Source organism: Haliotis rufescens, unplaced genomic scaffold (assembly GCF_023055435.1).
Source record: "Haliotis rufescens isolate VD_foot unplaced genomic scaffold, xgHalRufe1.0.p SCAF_3, whole genome shotgun sequence".
Classification (NCBI taxonomy): domain Eukaryota; kingdom Metazoa; phylum Mollusca; class Gastropoda; order Lepetellida; family Haliotidae; genus Haliotis; species Haliotis rufescens.
This window is the reverse complement of record NW_025964001.1, coordinates 10,399,176-10,422,568: the sequence shown is the minus strand read 5'-3', so window position 1 is coordinate 10,422,568 and position 23,393 is coordinate 10,399,176. Positions and strand designations below refer to the sequence as shown.

The 23,393-nt window shown below is 40.4% G+C and overlaps 1 protein-coding gene across 1 annotated transcript; it reads right to left on the bottom strand.

Moving 5' to 3' along the window:
• Positions 1-2,154: 2,154 nt before the first annotated feature.
• Positions 2,155-7,110, bottom strand: LOC125384489 (C-type lectin BfL-2-like). The gene is made up of 3 exons (XM_048403938.1): positions 6,872-7,110; positions 5,235-5,414; positions 2,155-2,791 (listed from the first exon to the last, which is right to left on the bottom strand). The coding sequence occupies exons 1-3, from the start codon at positions 7,107-7,109 to the stop codon at positions 2,544-2,546; spliced, it is 666 nt and encodes a 221-aa protein (XP_048259895.1). The 5' UTR covers position 7,110; the 3' UTR covers positions 2,155-2,543.
• Positions 7,111-23,393: the final 16,283 nt, after the last annotated feature.

The window sequence follows — 23,393 nt, the reverse complement described above, 5'->3', positions numbered from 1 at the left end:
ATAATGATTTTTGGATTCGCTCAGTGCATTGAAATACTATCAAATAGGAAATGAAAATGGTACCTCGTTTCCACTCCAGATACTGCATGTCAGCTGAATCCTCGAGGTCATCCTGAGTGTAAACTGCACCTGACAAGTAACACGTCTTGGAGGAGGCCTGGTAAAATACGGAGTGGCAAGTCGTGTTGAAGTAACACTTGGAGATGCATTCACTTCGTGATTCAACCATCAAGCCTTGTGGTGCGGAGGACAGGAAATAACCCTGTAGTGTCAATACAATCTGTAAACCTGTCAACATCTTTTACTGTTTCTGTGTAATGCCTTAGAATATATATGCATTCCTTTTTTGTTTTATAAAAATATGCCAATAAATCCTTTGTCCTTCGCCATATTACTGCAGGCTCCAATGTTTTAAGTTGTTCTCCAACTGAAAATTATTAAGTGTGTACAGTAATCGACTTAACATACTTCACAGGAAGTTTACACAGAAGAGACCTCCGGAATGGTCTATTCATATCACAGGAAGGCCTTTAAATGTCGATATTTGCATGTTTTAGTCAGATCCCGTTACTTAACACAACATCAACATGCAATACAGGCTTGATATAACGAATCTGTGAGTGACTTGTATATTGTTTGGGTTGGAGAGTGTGTATTGTGCAGTATGAGACAGGCCAATGTAGTGACTAGAGACTGAACATCCCAGAGTCAGGTTTCAGATCTATAGTGTACGACGGGCACAAGGGTGATCTGTTTACTTTTCCGTATGCACTTCTAATATTTCTAAGAAACATTTTTTACCTTTATTAAACCTTTCTTAGTGAGATGAAAATCAATGATAAAGAAATAGGCTAAGAGTGTATTTTGTATTGAATTGAATGTTTGACATTCTGTCCTCTTAAAGGTTAGATTATGGAAGCTTGAGATTCTCCAGTTATCAGTTATCGTTCACATAACGACTTCCACATTCCAGTGGAAACACCAGAAAATTCCCTAGCAGTTAACTACATAACTTGGTACTTTCCTAGTGTTTGACTGCATGCCCTGCACGTCAGCATTCAGTAGCAATATATGAATTGACTTCAGCACCTAATTGCTTGTTACTCATCATCTTTAAACTAATTTTCAAATCAATTTTGAATAACAGCAAATCTCCTGATCTTCATTGAGAATCTCCCTCGTCTCGTTGACCGACGCCATTTTGACGTTCTGAACTTGAAGTAAATGTATTACGACGTACTGCCACTGTGACTGACTTGCGTAGGTTGTTTAAAACAGGCCTTGCTTATCTAAAGAGGATATGATTCCAATGTGTGTTGTAACCAAACTACAAAGGAACTGTCATTAATCCTAAATGCGTTGACCGATGCTCATGAAGTCAATCACTTGATTGTCTGGTCCAGACTCGAATATTTACAAACCGCCTTCATATTGTTGGAATACTGCTGAGTGCGGCGTTAAACAACAAACAAACAAAAACAAAGTAACAGTCAGTTCTTACATTATTTCTGACAAATATATCTCAAGCTTAAAACAACTTCTGAATGCTTACCTCGAAATAATTTTCAAAGATATTAAATAGAAATAATCGTGACGGTTTTGAAATAGATTAAACGGTATGACTTTACACCTGCCAAGATAATAGTCATCCCCTTGGGATTCCGTTAGAATTGGTCCCGCTCAACCCATGTTGGCGGTAAACAGCGTATTAATGGATCGGTGAACAGGCTCGGCTTGATTGCGTGTTTGTGACGATTTCGTCAGTACCCGAAACCTGGACAGCTGGAAGAAACAGAGAGTCCTCTTCTTGCCACTTTACAAATGCCGGTTGTGCTAAGGGGAAAGTTCAGAGAACAGGACTGTCCAGTACGCTATAAGTCTCGGTGTATTAACTACACTCTTCTCCATTGCTTCAAGTCCCAGAGCTCAACATGGTCCTCTAGAAATTCTTGTTATGCAAGTGTATCGGGTACAGGATAAATGTAATCATATCTAAGGGTTCCGTTTGTGGGGTGTTAATGCACTCAAGCATTTTCAGCTTCTTGGAATAAACACCGTTGTGATAACACTACAAGGAGACTTCAGTGTAACTTACCAAGGTGAAACAAGACGATGAGGATTTCAATATCTTTATTTACTACACTGACATGTAGTATGGATTTATGACGCCAGAGAAAAGTCAGATTAAAAACTACTTTGTTCAAGAAAATATGAAAAAAAGTAATTGATGTATAATATAAAAATCTGTTTGCTCAATAAATAGCTGAGATGTGTAAGCAAGCGAGTGGATAACATATGAATTATTATGACATTATTATAAACAGCTGTGTTCTGTTGCAATGCATGTTGGAGTTCTGATATTCTTTGCAATGTTATTGATATTCCAGAAGAGCAGACATGAGAGTGAGTGAGTATGGCTTTTAGCAATATTCCAGCAATACAACAGTGGGGGGCATCAGAAATACAGACATGAGACTTATATATATTAACACACCATAAAAACTATTACTCGGGACACATGTTCCCGTCTCTATATCATACAATCAGCAGCAGGTTGGCGCCACTGGTAGCTGACAAATATAACCATGCTGTTTGGTACAGCTGTGATCACGCCATTTGTTCACAGGTTCACCAGACCAGGGGGACACCACGAGGCAGTCATTGCTGTTTTCGCCTGTAAGAGGCCGATCAGTGCCTGTATCCCACCATTCGGTTTGAAATGTGGAGTTGTCTGTCCACACCCATGTTCCCTCTTCTTGCATGTCAGTGCCACCAAGCCAGAGAGATCTACCTAGAATTACACAATAGCATTGAACATTTCAGACTTAAACGTCATTACTATTTTTTGTAGCAAATAAATATATTACCTAATCAGTCACACATGTTATTTGGTCAGAAGTGGTAAGGCCATGTTTGAATATCAGAAGAATTGCCCATGGGGATGGAAGTTATTATCAAGCTGTTGAAAGTACACTCAAGAAAAGTAGTCGTCTCATCACCTCTCTTTCATGAATAACCCCAAACGAGTAACCCGTCTCCAGTTGTTTTTATGAGAAATTGTGTGTGAACTGATGATATCACTTTGGGACGCATACGCCAACATCATGTCATACACATGTCCGGTCTAATTATCTCACTGGCACGTTTGAGCCTCTTCTACAACTACATACTTAACCTATTTAGGCCATCGACATCAGATGGCGGGAATTGTAATTTCAAACGTCAATATTTCAATAGTATCTACCCACGTTGTAGAATATACTTGTTACCATTAACAGTCGCTCTACTTGAACTCTCACAGTTGTGAGATAGGTGTGACGTCACTGGGGGCAATGACCTAATGCTGGAATGCTATGACTTCGTGATATAGTGTACATACAGCATATATACAGGGTCATATATACTGAACAACAAATGTTCCCGTGATATTGAATAAGATTTAATGCAAAGTTATGTTTTTTACCAAATCTGAAACAATTTCGGTTTGCAACAGATAAAAGACTCCTGTAAGTGTTCAAATGGTTTCATTTGCCATACTGACTTCATAAAAAAACATGAACATGCCAAAATGTTAATTTACAAATCAATAGCGTGTGTCCACCTCTGGATGCGATGCAAGCAACACATCTTCGTCTCATGGAATGGACCAGGCGTCGCACAAAGTCCTGTGGGATATCTGTCCATATCTGCTGGTGCATGTTTCGAAGTTCCTGGAGTGTCTGTGGAACAAGTGGTTGACGTCGAAGGCGCCGATCAATCTCATCCCACATGTGCTCGATTGATGAGAGATCAGAGGAGCGAGCCGGCCAGGGGATGACATTCACGTTGTTTTGTTGAAGAGAATCCTGAACAAGTCGAGGCCGGGCGTTGTCATGTTGAAAGGTAATGCCTGGGCCATGACGACGCAAAAACGGTGGAACAACAGGGCCGATTATCTAGTCGCGGTAGCGCTGTCCATTGAGATTTCCCTCTACCACTATCAAACGGATCCTCTTTCTTGCTGTAATTCCACCCCATACCATAACGCTGCCGCCCCCGAACCGATCTTCTTCCATGATACAATGATTGACGTAACATTCACCTCGACGTCGGTACATTCGAATCCGCTCATCGCTGTGGCTGAGGTGAAAACGAGACTCGTCAGTGAATAGAACTTGTCCCAACTGCATGACCGTCCAGCGTCTGCACCACTGTAGACGTTGCCTGACGGTGGTTTCCTGTCAAAATGGGACGTCTGGTGGGTCTTCTGGCAACAATCCCTGCACATCTGAGGCGACGACGTACGGTTTGTGAAGATATTCGTCGGAAGTCCAGGGATGCTTCTTGCAGTCACTGTTGCTGGCTGGAATCGATTTCGTAGATGTGTTGTTCGAATCCAGTTGTCTTGTCGATTATTGGTTATATGTGGCCTGCCACTCCGAGGATGGTCTCTGACTGCATTCGTCTGTTGCAAACGTTGCCATAAACACCAAATGTTTTTTTCTGTGGACGTTAAATTGTCTTGCAACATCACGTTGACTCGATCCTGCTTCAAGCATACCAATGGCTCGCAGACGCTCATATTCGGACAGGCGTGGCATTTCGTAATGTTGAATAATTGCGTAATTTTGTTGTTTTTCTGAGTGGTTGTTGTCAGCACGATGCTAAACAATGCATATGGAATCCCGTTAACGCACTTGTTTTTATACCCATTCCTGGGTAGTGAAATGCATGGGGCTTGCATCAAAGTCAACTTTTGCATGGAATGCATGCTTTTCTGTAGCAGTTGCGTTTTTGTGACTTGATTCCATACATGTACTATAATATTGAAAACCAAACTTAACTTGTTTGAAAAATACACTAAAATATTGGTGTCACAGGAACGTTTGTTGTTGAGTATATTTCCATGGTAACTGAATGTAGAAAAAACTATTCTCTGTTTTCTTTTCTTTCTTCCTATAAATATGAACCAAACCTGATATCAGCGTCATGTGGATTCCATCCCAAAGACGGTAATTTCACGCGTTTTCTTAATTTGAGATTGAGAAAAGATTTCGTCATGAAAAATCCGAAAGATTTCCGGTATCCAGTCATATGAAATTTTGTAACCAATCAGTATGCTGCACACATTCCTTTTCGCTTCACGACTGGTGGTAGTAATGGAGTGTTTATTGGCACTTGGTAACATCACATCCCAGAATGCCCATGATGCAGCTGGGATACTACTATAAATATAAATATAAATATATACTTACTGTGACTTACGGCAATGTGATTCATTAATAGAGTTGTTTCGAGGTTGTCAACTTTGAGAAGATGTGCGCCATTTTGGATACAGAAGTTTGTTGCACCCATCCATGATTTGGATCTTCTTGTGTAGGCTTTGTAGCACAGATCGAGAGTCCGATTCCAGCTGTATCCATTGTCACAGCCATCTGAACACAGAGGCATATAGCAAGGTCGTATTTCTTAAACAATGATACACCCTAGAACATTGAAACAATGAGAAAGTGGAAAATCTGGAGTGGAGTGAAATCTCACCCTCGTATATTATTATAGCAGATGTATCAACAAATATATCACTTAAAGTTTAAATCTCCGAGGCTTGCCAGTAATTATGACCAGAGTCTTCATGAATTTCAGTGTAAAAATTAAAGCTAACCAGCTTCATTGGCAGATGTATTAGTAATGTCATTTGATTGTGACGTCATGGTATGCACATGCTATAAGTTACTGATTTGCCCAGTTCAGATACAATTATATTGATGCCGCTGGTGAGTAGCTGAAATAGTGTTGACCGCTGCGCTAGATAAGTTTTGTCGACTCACTCACTCACTCGCATAGGTGAGGTGAAATAGGGTTTAACGTCGCGTTCAATATTATTGCACTTATTTAGCGACGTGCATGCACGTGTGTGTGGATGCTTGTACTAGTGCCTGTATGAATACCCCACTCAGACACAGTATACTGACTCCGAGCCGACCAATCCTTGTTTTAGCCCCTTAAGCACCAGGAAGTGTAACAACAATTACAATTTTTTAATGTCTTCTGGTATGACGCGGCCGGGGATCGAACACCGGAACTCCCCCTCTTCGGGCGGACGCTCTACCACTAGACTACGGAGGCGGTCTCACACATACTGAGAATTAGTTAACCCGCTTAACTACCCGCTTATAATATTAAAGTAATGTAGCTGAACTAAGTAAATCTATACCAATTCGCTAATTCACTTACACACTCACTGGTAGTATCCATATTTTCAAAAGAAAATAAATACCAGTACTGTGTTGACTACAGAGGGATTGACAAAATCTTCCTTACAGTACTATTCACTCACCTCAGTGTGGAATAGTACTGACGACATTAATCGCTGCTCCGGCCCACATTGGATTATTTACATAGCTATTTTGATATAGTTTGTAATACTTAATTTGGTAAAATTCTTTCAAAAGGGAAATGAAATTTCACAAATATGTGGCTTGTAAAATTAATGTTAAGTAGATAAAATATTTCAATATTTTAGAGGGGGCACGGGTGGCCCTGTCGTCTAAGGCGACGCGATTCGCTGTTCAGAGTTGCGTCCCTTGGGCACGCCAGAAACCTATGATTTTGGGTTCGAATCCCGGTTCGCCCCGATTATGTTTCTAGGTTTGTCAGCACCATACTCGTGCTCGTGGGTTTCACCGAAGTGGTAAACGTCTGAGACCTGCATCACTTGGGGCTTTCCTCCCACATTATGCTGACACGCCGCGATATAACTGGAATACTGTTAAAAGCGGCGTTAAACCCACTCACTCACTCAATATTTTAGAAGCTGTACTTTGTTTTAATAATGATTTTTGGATTCGCTCAGTGCATTAAAATACTATCAAATAGGAAATGAAAATGGTACCTCGTTTCCACTCCAGATACTGCATGTCCGCTGAAGCGTCGAGGTCATCCTGAGTGTAAACTGCATCTGACAAGTAACACGTCTTGGAGGAGGCCTGGTAAAATACGGTGTGGCAAGTTGTGTTGAAGTAACACTTGGAGATGCATTCACTTCGTGATTCAACCATCAAGCCTTGTGGTGCGGAGGACAGGAAATAACCATGTAGTGTCAACACAATCTGTAAACCTGTCAACATCATTGATGACTCCAAGAGTACTGTGCCTGTGTAGAACCTTCGTTTAAATGTTTTAACAAATGTTACTCCGTGTCATATAACATGACACTACATCTGACAACCGTGTTGAAAGCTGCTCTCTAAATGAACTTAATGAGGTATTGTTCCCGTGTATATATATGCACCCAGTATTAGTTGTGTGTTTTAAATATATGCAAATATATTCTTTGTCCCTCGTGATATTACTACAGGCCCCATGGTTTAAAGTTGATATCAACTGAAACTAATTATGTATGCACGGCAATCTTCTTAACAGACCGTCACAGGAAGTTTACACTGAAGAGACACCGGAATGGGTCCATTAATATCACAGGAAAAGCTTTAAAAGTCGGTATTTGCAGGTGGATAGATGGGTATGTTTACGCATCCGTACGCACGGCTAATGTTTCAGAAGAAAATATTCGATCTTATTTTCCTTTCTCATTGACATGAAAATCGTTCAAAAGGAAATATGCTAAAACGATTTTTTTAAGTTGAATATTTGACATTCTGTCATTTTAATGGTTAGATTACAGAAGCTTGCAATCCAGTCATGGGTTTATCCTTCATATTCGGCATGGCTCAGCATTAAGTGTACTCATTCTATCATTCAAGATTCTATCCATGTTAACTTCTAGAAAGTTCCTTTATGTCGCGTACATTATTATAGGGCTCACAGAAAGAGTTAGTATTCTTTCATAATAAACACCATATGGCAATCTGCAAAACTGACAGATGATTGATCGCTTCAAATAGCCATTGTTGTGACACAGTATCCTTTACAAATGTTTTGCTGTTTCTTTTTCAAATTTTCTAAATTTTCTAAATATTTCTAGATAGAAAGAGTAATTGACTACAGTGGATGCAATAAGAAATCCCCCACCCCCAGCCACACACCCGACCCCACCCCCACACCCTGATTATGTTTCTAGGTTTGTCATCACCATACCCGTGCTCGTGGGTTTCACCGAAGTGGTAAACGTCTGAGACGCGGCGTTAGACCCAACTCACTCATCCACTCACTCACGATTCGGAGCTTTCGATTTTTACAAAAGATAATCCAAACAGAGCACAAATATTTTACCGTTGTTCGTGTATTTAAAACATGGGAGACGAATCGTCCAAGAGTGCAAATGGATGCATTTAGCAAGATATTCTTCTTCATTTTATAGTTTACAAATTTTCAGTTGCAGTTATTTTTATACAAAGCAGGATGAAATAGTGCCGAATGTGTTGGTTAGAGGAAACTGTCTTGCAAGTTCCGCCCAAGCAACTTTCACTCGCGACATTTGGTCTGATGTGATTCAAAGGTCGATTCACATGCCCAGGCCTTTCCCGTTCCTAAATAATGTTCTAACAAATCCCTGTCTCAAAGGTCGATTCACATGCCCAGGCCTTTCCCGTTCCTAAATAATGTTCTAACAAATCCCTGTCTCAAAGGTTCACCATAATCCTGTATACAATCGAAGGACTGAAATTTTAATTCAGTCATCGAGTGTACGCCTACTTTCAGTATTATGACTGTGCAACATTTAGTTTTATTTCGAGAGCAGCTTTCAGTTAGATGTAATACTAGTAATGTGTTTTATTACACGGAAAAACATTATTCTTCAAGCATTTAATAAATGAGGTTCCGAGGTTTTACACAGAAACAGTACTCTTGGCATCATTAACGATGCTTACAAGTTTTATACAGATTGTGTTGACATTCCAGGGTTATTTTCTGTCCTCCGGACTCATCACTCATCACAGGATGGCATGTTGTCACTTTCCGTGACGTCAGTAGTACGGAAAGTGATAACTAGCCATCATGTAATGAATGTGGTATTGTCTTTGAAAATAGCCATGACGTCATGTACAAACGAGTCCTGAAAACGGCGATGGACCTTCAAGAAAGCGAACTTAACTTCCATGTCAGAATGAGGAGATCTGTCCACGTGATCTTGATAAAATACTGTGTATCCCATCGTGGTAGGGAATGAATTTCTCAGCGGGGGTATAAATCTCTTATACCCCGCCACCAGGATGACAGGCTGTACGTGGATTTCTGGGAGGCAGTATAAATCCCTTAAGCCGCACGCTTTTTCTGAGTCAATGGAAGTCACTTGACAAAACGCAAGTTAACCTCAGCTCAATCGAACAGCTGTTTTCTGTCAATTTTGAATGTATTTGAATTCTTTGACTATGTCATATTAAAACATGTCGGTAAGATAAATTCGTTGTAGCAGGGTCATTCGGGGTACATGGGGTTTTATGCGCCCCTCATTACCATTCTCTCTGGCCAGTAAATGATGAGGAAAGTATTGCAACTTGTGTAACAATTGTGTTTCTCTTACATTTTCAAACGCTAATATTCCAAACAAATACGGAATTCTATTTCTCAAATCTGTTTTGAAGAATATTTACAATTTGAACACCTATTTTAATGTAAGAAACTATGGTCTTAAAAACATTATGTAAAGTATGTACAATTTGTATTCAAAATGTAAAATCTTCCATACCGCAAAAATAACGAACACGCAATGCCATGGCTTGCGATAGGCAACGTCTTCGAGCCTTGGGTATGCTGCAAACAGGAATGACACAAAACGCCAGGCAATTCAGAGTTCATCAAAACACAATATCAACTCTTTGAAAACGTTATCTACAGCAGGGCAATAATCATGCCTTGTCACGGGCCGGTCGTCCACGTGTGACGTCACGTCAAAAAGACAACCATATTTGGTTGGTTCATTTAAAGAATCGATACCAAACTGCCACATTAACAGCTCAGAAAATTTCTTGGTTGAGACCTAAAAGTGGCAGAACTATTCGCAACTGGTTCAATGGCACAACTTCCGGCATCGACGTCCAGCGATACGGCCAATTCATGCTTCAACGTCACCGTCGGGCAAGCCTACCTTGGTATAGACAGCATCTGAGGTTCAGAAAGATGAGTCCAGGTTTCACCTGGACAACTCTGATGGTCCTGCAAGGGTCTACAGGCGTCCAGGGGAACGTTTTAACGATGCTTGCGTTACTCAACGTCATCAGTTTGGGGATGGAAGTGTAATGGTGTGGGGAGGCATCACGACTCATGAGAGAACACAATTCAACATTGTCTATGGCAATTTGAATGACGTACGCTACAGGGACGACATCGTTGGAGATCACGTTCTACCCTTTGTGCAAATTCAGGGATGTATGTCACGTTGCATGAGGATAATGCCCGCCCACGGATTGCACGTGTTGTAAAAGATTTGTATTGGCAGTGTTGTACTGCCATAGCCGGCTGTTTCTCCAGACCTCTTCCCCTGCAACCTATGTTGGTTGCAGCAGCGACTAAATGATTCGGTGGACAGGCTCGGTTGATTGCGTTTTTCTGACGCGTCAGCCGTATGGTACGGCTAGACCGATTCTTGACATTGTACAAATAGATTTAGTATTGACGGGAAAGTTCAGATAACACTACTGCCCAGTACATTAGAAGTGTCTGTGTAATAACTACACTCTTTGAAGTTGCCATGGCTTCTTGATGGATTCAAGTTCCAGAGCTCTAGAAATTCCTGTTATCAAGTGTATCGTGTTCAGGAGAGGTGTGATTTATATCTAAGGATCCCTGTAATGGGGTAGCTCAACCATATTCAACTTCTTGGAATAAACACGGTTGCGATAATACCACAAGGTAACTTTTAATGTAACTTACCAAATTGAAACAAGACCATTAGGATTTCAAAATCTTTATTGTCTACTCTGACGCTTTTCCGCTTTTCTTTATATTCCAGCAATATCACTGGGGGGGGGGGGGGGGGGGGGGGGGGGGGGCACACGAAATACAATTATGAGACTTATACACACTAATACACTATACTCGGTGCGCTTTTTCCCGTATATACAATCAGCAGCAGGTTGGCGCCACTGGTAGCTGACAAACATAACCATGCTGTTTGGTACAGCTGTGATCACGCCATTTGTTCACAGGTTCATCAGACCAGGGGTACACCACGAGGCAGTCATTGCTGTTTTCGCCTGTATGAGGTCGATCAGTGTCTGTATCCCACCATTCGGTTTGAAATGTGGAGTTGTCTGTCCACACCCATGTTCCCTCTTCTTGGATGTCAGTGCCACCAAGCCAGAGAGATCTACCTAGAATTACACAATAGCATTGAACATTTCAGACTTAAACGTCATTACTATTTTTTGTAGCAAATAAATATATTACCTAATCAGTCACACATGTTATTTGGTCAGAAGTGGTAAGGCCATACTTGAATATCAGAAGAATTGCCCATGGGGATGGAATTTATTATCAAGCTGTTGAAAGTACACTCAAGAAAAGTAGTCGTCTCATCACCTCTCTTTCATGAGTGACCCAAACGAGTAACCCGTGTCTAGTTATTTTTATGAGAAATTGTGTGTGAACTGATGATATTACTTTGGGACGCATACGCCAACATCATGTCATACACATGTCCGGTCTAATGATCTGGCACGTTTGAGCCACGTCTACAACTACATACTTAACCTATTTAGGCAATGGACATTAGATGGCGGGAAATTTAATTTCAAACGTCAATATCTCAATAGTATCTACCCACGTTGTAGAATATACTTGTTACCATTAACAGTCGCTCTACTTGAACTCTCACAGTTGTGAGAAAGGTATGACGTCACTCTGGGAGCAATGACCTAATGCTGGAATGCTATGACTTCGTGATATAGTGTACATACAGTATATATACATGGTCATATTTACTGAACAACAAAAGTTCCTATGACATTGAATAAGATTTATTGGAAAGTTATGTTTTTTACTAAATCTGAAACAATTTCGGTTTGCAACAGATCAAAGACTCCTGTAAGTGTTCAAATGGTTTAATTTGCCATACTGACTTCAGAAAATTCGTGATTTCATAACACACATGAACATGCCAAAATGTTAATTTACAATTCAATAGCGTGTGTGTCCACCTCTGGTTGCGATGCAAGCAACACATCAGGCGTCGCACAAAGTCCTGTGGGATATCTGTCTATATCTGCTGGTGCATGTTTCGAAGTTTTGGCGTGTCTGTGGAACAAGTGGTTGACGTCGAAGGCGCCGATCCATCTCATCCCACATGTGCTCGATTGGGGAGAGATCAGGGGAGAGAGCCGGCCAGTGGATGACATTCACGTTGTTTTGTTGAAGAGAATCCTGAACAAGTCGAGGCCGGGCGTTGTCATGTTGAAAGGTAATGCCTGGGCCATGACGACGTAAAAACGGTAGAACAGGGCCGATGATCTTGTCGCTAAGCGCTGTCCATTGAGATTTCCCTCTACCACTATCAAACGGGTCCTCTGTCTTGCTGTAATCCCACCCAATACCATAACGCTGCCGCCCCCGAACCGATCTTCTTCCATGATACAATGATTGACGTAACATTCACCTCGACGTCGGTACACTCGAATCCGTTCACCGCTGTGGCTGAGGTGAAAACGAGACTCGTCAGTGAATAGAACTTGTCCCCACTGCATGGCAGTCCAGCGTAGACGCTCTCTGCACCACTGTAGACGTGCTTGACGGTGGTTTCCTGTCAAAATGGGACGTCTGGTGGGTCTTCTGGCGACAATCCCTGCTCATCTGAGGCGACGACGTACGGTTTGTGAAGATATTCGTCGAAGTCCAGGGATGCTTCTTGCAGTCACTGTTGCTGACTGGTGTGTTGAATCCAGTTGTCTTGTCGATTATTGGTTACGCGTGGGCTGCCACTCCGACGATGGTTTCTGACTGCATTCATCTGTTGCCAACTTTGCCATAAACACTAAATGATTTTTCTGTGGATGTTAAATTATCTTGCATCATCACGTTGACTCGATCCTGCTTCAAGCATACCAATGGCTCGCAGACGCTCATATTCGGACAGGCGTGGCATTTCGTAATGTTGAAGTATTGCGTAATTTTGTTTGTTTTTCTGAGTGGTTGTCATCAAGATGCTAACAATGCATATGGAATCCCGTTAACGCACATGTTTTTATACCCATTCTTGGGTAGTGAAATGCATGGGGCTTGCATCAAGGTCAACTTTTGCATGGAATGCATGCTTTTCTGTAGCAGTTGCGTTTTTGTGACTTGATTCCATACATGTACTACAATACTGAAAACCAAACTTTACTTGTTTGAAAAATACACTAAAATATTGGTGTCACAGGAACTTTTGTTGTTGAGTATATTTCCATGGTAACTGAATGTAGAAAAAACTATTCTCTGTTTTCTTTTCTTTGTTCTTATAAATATTTATAAAACCTGATATTAGAGTCATGTGGATTCCATCCCCAAGACGGTTATTGCACGTGTTTTCGTAATTTGAGATTGAGAAAAGATTTCGTCATGAAAAATCCGAAAGATTTCCGGTATCCAGTCATATGAATTTTGGTAACCAATCAGTATGCTGCACACATTCCCTTTCGCTTCACGACTGGTGGTAGTAATGGAGTGGTAATTGGCACTTGGTAACAACACATCCCAGAATGCCAATGATACAGCTGGGATACTACTATAAATATAAATATTAATATAAATATATACTTACTGTGACTTACGGCAATGTGGTTCATTAATAGAGTTGTTTCGAGGTTGCCAACTTTGAGAAGATGTGCGCCACTTTGGATACAGGAGTTTTCTGCATTCCTCCATGATTTGGTTGAGTCTGTGTAGGCTTTGTAGCACAGATCGAGAGTCCGATTCCAGCTGTATCCATTGTCACAGCCATCTGAACACAGAGGCATATAGCAAGGTCGTATTAACACCCTAGAACATTGAAATAATGAGAGCGTGGAAAATCTGGAGTGGAGTGAATCTCACCCTCGTATATTATTATAGCAAATATATCAACAAATATATCATGGTATGCACATACTTTAAGTTACTGATTTGCCTAGTTCAGATACAATCATGTTGATGCCACTAGAGAGTAGCTGGAATAGAACTGACTTCATATGAACAACATTTACTCATCGACTCACACACTATGTTAGCTAACCAATACATGGGCTACCCGCTTTTAATATTAAAGTAATATAGTGAACGATTAAATCTGTAACCATTCGCTCGCTCTCTTACTTACTCACTGATACTAGTGACAGCATCAATATTTTCAAAAGTCAGAGAGCAGAACATTTTAAGCATGCTTAATACCAGTATTGTTTTAAGTCTGAAATCAGAGGGATTGACAAAAAACTTACAGAACTATTCATTCGCTTTTGTGTAGCATCGTATTGGCCCAGGGGCTGTCGGGTAGCCTAGTGGTTAAAGCGTTCGCTCGTCACGTCGAAACCCGGGTTCGATTCCCGACATGGGTACAATGTGTGAAGCCCATTTCTGGTGTCCCCCGCCGTGAATAGTGTTGACCGCTGCGCTAGACAAGATTCTGTCATCGACTCACTCACATAGTTAGGTGAGGTGAAATAGGGTTTAACATCGCGTTCAAGATTATTGCACTTATGTAGCGACGTGCATGCACGTGTGTGTGTGGAAGCTTATACTAGTGCTTGTATGAATACCCCACTCAGACACGGTAGACTGACTCCTTGTTTTAGCATTTTAAGCACCAGGAAATGAAACAACAAGTACCATTTTTTAATGTCTTATGGTATGACGCGGCCGGGGATCGAACACCGGACCTCCCCCTCTCCAGGCGGACGCTCTACCACTAGACTACGGAGACGGTCTCACACAAATTGAGAATTAGTTAACCCGCTTAACTACCCGCTTATAATATTAAAGTAATCTAGCTGAACTAAGTAAATCTATACCCATTCGCTAATTCACTTACACACTCACTGGTAGTGTCCATATTTTCAAAAGAAAATAAATACCAGTACTGTGTTGAAATCAGAGGGATTGACAAAATCTTCCTTACAGTACTATTCACTCAATTCAATGTGGAATGGTACTGACGACATTATTCGCTGCTCCGGCCCACATTGGATTATTTACATAGCTATTTTGATATAGTTTGTAATACTTAATTTGCTAAAATTCTTTCAAAAGGGAAGTGAAATTTCACAAATATGTGGCTTGTAAAATTAATGTTAAGTAGATAAAATATTTCAATATTTTAGAGGGGGCACGGGTGGCCCAGTCGTCTAAGGCGACGCGATTCGCTGTGCAGAGTTGCGTCTCTTGGGCACGCCCCGATTATGTTTCTAGGTTTGTCAGCACCATACCCGTGCTCGTGGGTTTCACCGAAGTGGTAAACGTCTGAGACCTGCATCACTTGGGGCTTTCCTCCCGCATTAAGCTGACACGCCGTGATATAACTGGAATACTGTTAAAAGCGGCGTTAAACCCACTCACTCACTCAACATTTTAGAAGCTGTACTTTGTTTTAATAATGATTTTTGGATTCGCTCAGTGCATTGAAATACTATCAAATAGGAAATGAAAATGGTACCTCGTTTCCACTCCAGATACTGTATGTCCGCTGAACCGTCGAGGTCATCCTGAGTGTAAACTGCATCTGACAAGTAACACGTCTTGGAGGAGGCCTGGTAAAATACGGAGTGGCAAGTCGTGTTGAAGTAACACTTGGAGATGCATTCACTTCGTGATTCAACCATCAAGCCTTGTGGTGCGGAGGACAGGAAGTAACCCTGTAGTGTCAACACAATCTGTAAACCTGTCAACATCATTGATGACTCCAATAGTACTGTGCCTGTGTAGAACCTTCGTTTAAATGTTTTAACAAATGTTACTCCGTGTCATATAACATGACACTACATCTGACTGCCGTGTTGAAAGCTGCTCTCTAAATGAACTTAATGAGGTATTGTTCCCGTGTATATATATGCACCCAGTATTAGTTGTGTGTTTTAAATATATGCAAATATATTCTTTGTCCCTCGTGATATTACTACAGACCCCATGGTTTAAAGTTGATATCAACTGAAACTAATTATGTATGCACGGCAATCTTCTTAACAGACCGTCACAGGAAGTTTACACTAAAGAGACACCGGAATGGGTCCATTAATATCACAGGAAAAGCTTTAAAAGTCGGTATTTGCAGGTGGATAGATGGGTATGTTTACGCATCCGTACGCACGGCTAATGTTTCAGAAGAAAACATTCGATCTTTTTTTCCTTTCTCATTGACATGAAAATCGTTAATAAGGAAATATGCTAAAACGGGTTTTTTAAGTTGAATATTTGACATTCTGTCATTTTAATGGTTAGATTACAGAAGCTTGCAATCCAGTCATGGGTTTATCCTTCATATTCGGCATGGCTCAGCATTAAGTGTACTCATAATTAACAAGATTCTATCCATGTTAACTTCTAGAAAGTTCCTTTATGTCGCGAACATTATTATAGGGCTCACAGAAAGAGTTAGAATTCTTTCATAATAAACACCATATGGCCATATGCAAAACTGACAGATGATTGATCGCTTCAAATAGCCATTGTTGTGACACAATATCCTTTATAAATGTTTTGCTGTTTCTTTTTTAAATTTTCTAAATTTTCTAAATATTTCTAGATAGAAAGAGTAATTGACTACAGTGGATGCAATAAGAAATCCGGATGGTGACGTGGTGACCAATGTATAGTTCCACTTCTATCTTCAGAGGTTCATGCCGACTTGTCAAAACTGAAAGCAAATGTCCTCTGATGTTGATAAAGAAAACAATATGTGAAATTCTAGTCCTCCTCATTGATAACATCTATGTAAAATTGGGGGGTAAGACATTAGGTAGGTAAGTAGGCATCTCATGGCCACCAGTTGTGCTCCCCTTCTTGTTCGTATTGGCAAAGTTAGAACAAGGGAATATATCCAGAAGTTTAACTTAGAGGACATTCCAAGTTTGACGCATTTTGATGATTGTGTAGAATAAGATACTTTGCACAAAACTGGCCTTTTTGTGTGTCTTCTGAAGCCTTGGATTTTCAATGGACCAATTTTAATTTTCTAGAAGTAACATACTTTGGTTATTGCTTGCCAAATATATTTTTTTAGTCCTGTAAATATACTGATCCCATCAATAATATATACTCAATAAATAACGGTCCTCTCAACATGCTTAAAATATCCAAATGTGTGAAACTTGTCCATTTATGGTTACTTCTTTTAAAAAGGCAAAGCGTCACAAATCAATCAATAGTTGATCCAATAACCTTGATAGGAAGTGATTACTTACACACACACACACGCACACGCACGCACACACACGTTACACACACGCACACACACACACATTACACACACGCACGCACGCACACACATTACACACACGCACACACGCGCGCGCGTAGAAACACACACACTCAAACACATTACATGCACACACAAACACACACACATACTACACACACAAACAAATATACACATACACACACACACACATCTAATTTCGAACACTGAATACCCATTAAATTAGCATGGTTATAATGAAAGTATGTCAGTCCAAATGTTTTATTATACTTATATGTTGCGTTTGCCAGCAATGTCAATGAAAACTAACTTGCCCAAATTTCAAGACCTCTTAGTCTTAGGTGGTTTCAGGCTTGTGCAAAATACTGTTAATGTCAGGAATATCAACATAATATCAAAGCGCGTAAACAAAAACAATTAGGAGATAAACATATTGTGTTTTCAATGTAGAGCTAGGTTACCTGTAGATTTAACCCCGCTAAATTGAATTTGGAACCGAACGCGCCGCGTGAGGTTTCAAATGTTAAATTTAGCGCGGTTAAATCTACAGGTAACCTAGCTCTACATTGAAAACACAGTATGTTTATCTCCATTCTACCATGACTAAATAAAACGCGAACTCTTTGGTGTTAGCAAATATACTGAGTGAATCGGCATGGGTTGAGTTCAGTGTTTTGAGTGGGTTATCGATCTGAATTACGGAATCACCGAACAAAATATGGTGCTGTATATACTCAAGCAGTTTGTTTACTCCGTAATACTTCACTCGAACATATGACAGGCATTGAAAGCATATAAGCACGGCAACTTGGTAAGCTAACATGAGGTGGCCATCCCTTAGAAAACAAAGCAAGCTTTGCAAGGCTTTCGCTCTACATCTCACGTCACCATTATGACGTCATATCGCTCGTTGTGACGCAAAATATATGACGTCACAGTCGTATATAGAAAAGCGCCAAAATTTCAAGCTCTCTGTTGTCTCCAAAACGTAAATACATTCCCTTTGTTGATTTCTGTCGTGTTTTTCTGCACGAAATGTATTGCCACACATCCTTTGAATATTGTAGTAACCGCATCTGTGCATTTTATAACCTGTAATTGTAGATATAATTATTTAAATATGCCTACCGACAATGACTGAAAATAGTACTATTCTATGAATATTAGCTTCCGCGGTGATGCGGCCGTCAAACCAGGGCCAACTTGCACAAAGCGATCTTAGCGCTACGACTATTGTAAGCCTATGTTAAAGTATGGGAGTTAAGATCATCTTAGCGCTAAGATCGCTTTGTGCAAGTGGGCCCTGCTGTTTCAATCAGAGGGGGTTTGTTTTGATTTAATAGCCTCTGATTGACCAATCAGAACCGAGTAAATTCCAAATTCATGGTAGAATTACTAGTATTCCATATGAATATTCAGAATAAAACACTGTTTCTCAAAGCATGTTCAGTTCAGTGACGAATAAAACTGGTACTGGACAATAGTAAGTTTACACAGTGTTTGTACTTCATGTCTTCTTGTCTATTGTTGCTCTGTGAACCATGTACATCAGTGGGTTTTTTGTTGGTGATACAGGAGAGTGGTTCTGCTGTACAATAACCAAACTATGAAGCAACACAGAGCAACTTCGAGTCAGGAGTGGGCACATATCCTAAATTATGGATGCGATCAACCATTGACATTTCCTATATTATGAAAGACACTGAGACCAACAGGCCAATAAATAAAGTGTTATTCATTCTTAGGAAGGAAATTGATAGTACACCATGTCAACTACATAATTGACATAACACCGCAGACTGATTTATAGCGTAAGCAATATTGATTGTTATGAAATAAAGTATTTTGTTTTATTATGTCTGGTTGTTATGTTCAAAAGATCCATGTAAAACATTACTGGGAGTCCAAAACATGAATTCGTTCAACTTGATCACTCATTCAGTGAACATGGATGAATATTGATAGGATAATGACTCGATAGACACAAGAGCAACATCCACTCACTGTAGACAATAACACATATTTTGCATGTATTCCATACCGAGCTTCATGTATATTCCTTTTTCTACTGATTCGATGGCACTATTCGTGCAGAGGATGCTCGGTGTCTTCTGTCATACGTGGGCACTTTGTGGATAGTTTTCTATTATCAAATGTTCGTTGTGTTCATTGCAATTCCTGCATTCTGATTAGCTGAATTGGTCACGTGTTATTGCATTCATTTCTCAATGAATGTAAAAAATTAAGCCTCCCCCATCGTAGCGGACTACTTTTATTACAACGAATTATTGGGGAATCCCAATGTTTCAGTTGAGGGAATTCCCTTTCTGCTCACGTGTATCGTCGTGCACAGGACATTTAGCGACTTCCATGCATATTCATTGTCCAAACTACCCTTTGAGACCGAAGGCCGAGAAGGAATGAAACAGCAAACGTGCAGGCTCGCTCGTCTGTGTTTTTCCGCTCACAAATTTCATTTCTTCGGGTTTCATTTCTAACTGTGTCTTTCCGTTCTCAGAAAACTAATGTTTGAATCTGGCGGTATCTGGCCATGTCATTTGAAACATACGCCTTCTCCCGGACATATTTGTTCCGGTTTGTTACAGTCCTACTGTTACAATCCTACTCCCCTCTTGCCTTAACTGACAGGTCCTATGAACCTTGTTTTGCTCCTACTCTCCGTTGATTGGCTACTGGTTTTGTAGGCGTGTCAAGTTATGTGCATAAATCAAACAATCAACTGATTCATGTCACGCCACAGTATGTATTACTACACCTGGAATATTTATAAATCTCGAGTTTGGGGTTCAACTATTATAGATGACACATGTTTGCGTAGTCGAATTAAATTTTAAGGATTGACTGTGGATCTTTTTCGGTTCATTGAGGTATGAATTTGAAAAACCGATGTGCAAGCATTTGTAAGAATCCGCTTCGCAGATTCATACAGTTTGCACTTCGGTTTTGCCACACATATATAATATTAATATTTTAATCTAGGAAGGTCAAGAGAAAGTCTGCCTCAGACAAATTCAGACTGACGAAGGTATCTACGTATACAGTCTATCCATGCGCACTCACAATTCTTATCAGCTGGCTTTATGAAAAAAAGAGTATGGCATTTACGAATATACACATCGACTATTTCGAGAATAACAAGGTTGCTAAGTCCAGATCAATATCTCTCCATACAAATCCAATATTAAATCTAAAAAAGTGATAAGTGTGACATGCAGCTGCACCTGATAAACATCAGTCTTTGTTGTGAAAGATTCGAGGCTGCGCTTGGCTTAAAAAAACCGGATACATCAGAAATGTAGACAGCCGTCCCGGGTGTATTGATCATACATTTGTCCTTGGGAATATTCAGTGGCAGGACCCATTAAAGCTCACCACTTACTCGCTGTTGTGATACCTATTGAGAGAAAATGTACATGCACATCTTTAATTACAGGGAATATGTTACAGCTACATTAGATTTCAAGCACGTTTAAATTCTGCAGATTTTTAAAGAAATCGTTCTGTCTAGTGTTTACTGCATGGCCCATTTGCTTTGCTTTCCGATTGTCTGACATTTACAAGAATCGACTTTAAAAGCTCTTATGAAATTTTAATTCACAGTCATCGAGTGTACACATACTTTCAGTTTCATCACTGTGCAACATTTAGTTCATTTCGAGAGCAGCTTTCAACACGGCAGTTAGATGTAATACTAGTAATATGTTTTATTACACGGAAACAAACATTATTCTTCAAGCATTTAATAAATGAATCTTTCCGAGGCTTTACACAGAAACAGTGTTCTTGGCACCATTAATGATGCTTACATGTTTTATACAGATTGTGATGACATTCCAGGGTTATTTTGTCCTCCGGACAAATCCTCACTCATCACAGGATGGCATGTTGTCACTTTCCGTGACGTCAGTGGTAAAGAAAGTGATAACAAGCCATCATGTAATGAATGTGGTACTGTCTTTGAAAATAGCCATGACGTCATGTACAAACGAGTCCTGAAAACGGCGATGGACCTTTAATGTAACTTACCGAATTGAAACAAGACCATTAGGATTTCTACATCTTTATTGTCTACTCTGACATGTGCTATAGAGTGTCAAGCCATCATATCTGGCGCCAGAGAATAATCAGTTTAAAAAATAATTTGTTCCAGAAAAAAATGAAAAAACAACTGATTGCTGTATATTATAAAATCTGTTTGCTCTATACAGAGCTGACATACGTAAGCTAGCGAGTGGATAATAAAAGAATTCCTATTACAAAACGAACCAAAACAGCTGTGTTCCATTGCAATGTATGTCAAGATATTCCTTATAGTGTTATTGACATACCAAGAGCACAGCCATGAGAGTGAGTTTTACGCCGCCTTTCTTTATATTCCAGCAATATCACGGTAGTATCAGCAGCAGGATGGCGCCACTGGTAGATGAAAAACATAGCCATGCTGTTTGGTACATCTGTGATCATACCATTTGTTCACAGGTTCACCAGAATGATGGATGTCTGACATTATATCTCCTCGCAGAAGCCTTGGTTACGGTAGTACTTTTCCCATAATGCCCTAGCATATAAATCGTAGCTTGACCCCAGGGAGAACCAAGCTGACATATAGGCTCTACAAGGCATTTTAGAATCCTGTGTTCTGATTGGTCCGAATCTACGGTAGGTCTTTATTGTTTGCTATTTGCTGATTTTCTTATTTACGCTTGACGATCACTGTCACAGTGAGAAAGACTGGTGTGATATCTATGTGACTCGCATACATTATTCTATTATGGGGAAATGGCGTTAGAACATATCAACGGTGTCACACTGATGATAACTGTCATTTTTTGGCATTTAGCAAACTTTAGTAATCATTGACACAAGATAACCTCAGTCACAGCGATGTCGTGAAAATGCATAATCCATACATTATCTTTTGTTTGACTATGTACCTTAGGCCAGTTCTCTGCATCCCACTTGAACCACTGCCTTGAATCAATTACTTATGTGTACGCTGCATTTTACATCAGTCGGGAGAGCGATTTGCAAACACAGACTAATGGACGTTCTTCTTCTCCTTTCAGAAGGTTCCTATGGATTTGGATGTTTATCAACGAACAAACACGTAAAAGAGAACGTATGTAGTTTGTCGATGTAATATGTTCTAGAACTGTCCATTTTTAATGCGCTAGATTCCATTCTACGAGGGAATATTCATACCACGCCAATCTTTTTAACTAGGCTTTTGGATCAGTGTGAACTTAAACTTTATTCTCAAACTCGTGGGGGGGTATGCATAGTTCTGTGACGCAGATGTGACATACAACTGTGTTCTCTCTGTGACGCATATGCGACATACAACTGTTTTCTCTCTGTGACGCAGATGTGACATACAACTGTGTTCTCTCTGTGACGCAGATGTGACATACAACTGTGTTCTCTCTGTGACGCAGATGTGACATACAACTGTGTTCTCTCTGTGACGCAGATGCGACATACAACTGTTTTCTCTCTGTGACGCAGATGTGACATACAACTGTGTTCTCTCTGTGACGCAGATGTGACATACAACTGTGTTCTCTCTGTGACGCAGATGTGACATACAACTGTGTTCTCTCTGTGACGCAGATGTGACATACAACTGTGTTCTCTCTGTGACGCAGATGTGACATACAACTGTGTTCTCTCTGTGACGCAGATGTGACATACAACTGTTTTCTCTCTGTGACGCAGATGCGACATACAACTGTGTTCCCTCTGTGACGCAGATGTGACATACAACTGTGTTCTCTCTGTGACATACAACTGTGTTCTCTCTGTGACGCAGGTGTGACATACAACTGTGTTCTCTCTGTGACGCAGATGTGACATACAACTGTGTTCTCTCTGTGACGCAGATGTGACATACAACTGTGTTCTCTCTGTGACGCAGATGTGACATACAACTGTTTTCTCTCTGTGACGCAGATGTGACATACAACTGTGTTCTCTCTGTGACGCAGATGTGACATACAACTGTGTTCTCTCTGTGACGCAGATGTGACATACAACTGTGTTCTCTCTGTGACGCAGATGCGACATACAACTGTGTTCTCTC

Bases quoted from the DNA above. Each gene is read 5' to 3' on its own strand.
- LOC125384489 (XM_048403938.1), bottom strand. From the start codon at position 7,109: ATGATGTTGACAGGTTTACAGATTGTGTTGACACTACATGGTTATTTC. The intron at 5,415-6,871 runs GTACCATTTTCA...CTCTGTGTTCAG, and splicing joins GTATCTGGAGTGGAAACGAG to ATGGCTGTGACAATGGATAC. The intron at 2,792-5,234 runs GTAAGTATATAT...GTGTAATTCTAG, and splicing joins TCACATTGCCGTAAGTCACA to GTAGATCTCTCTGGCTTGGT.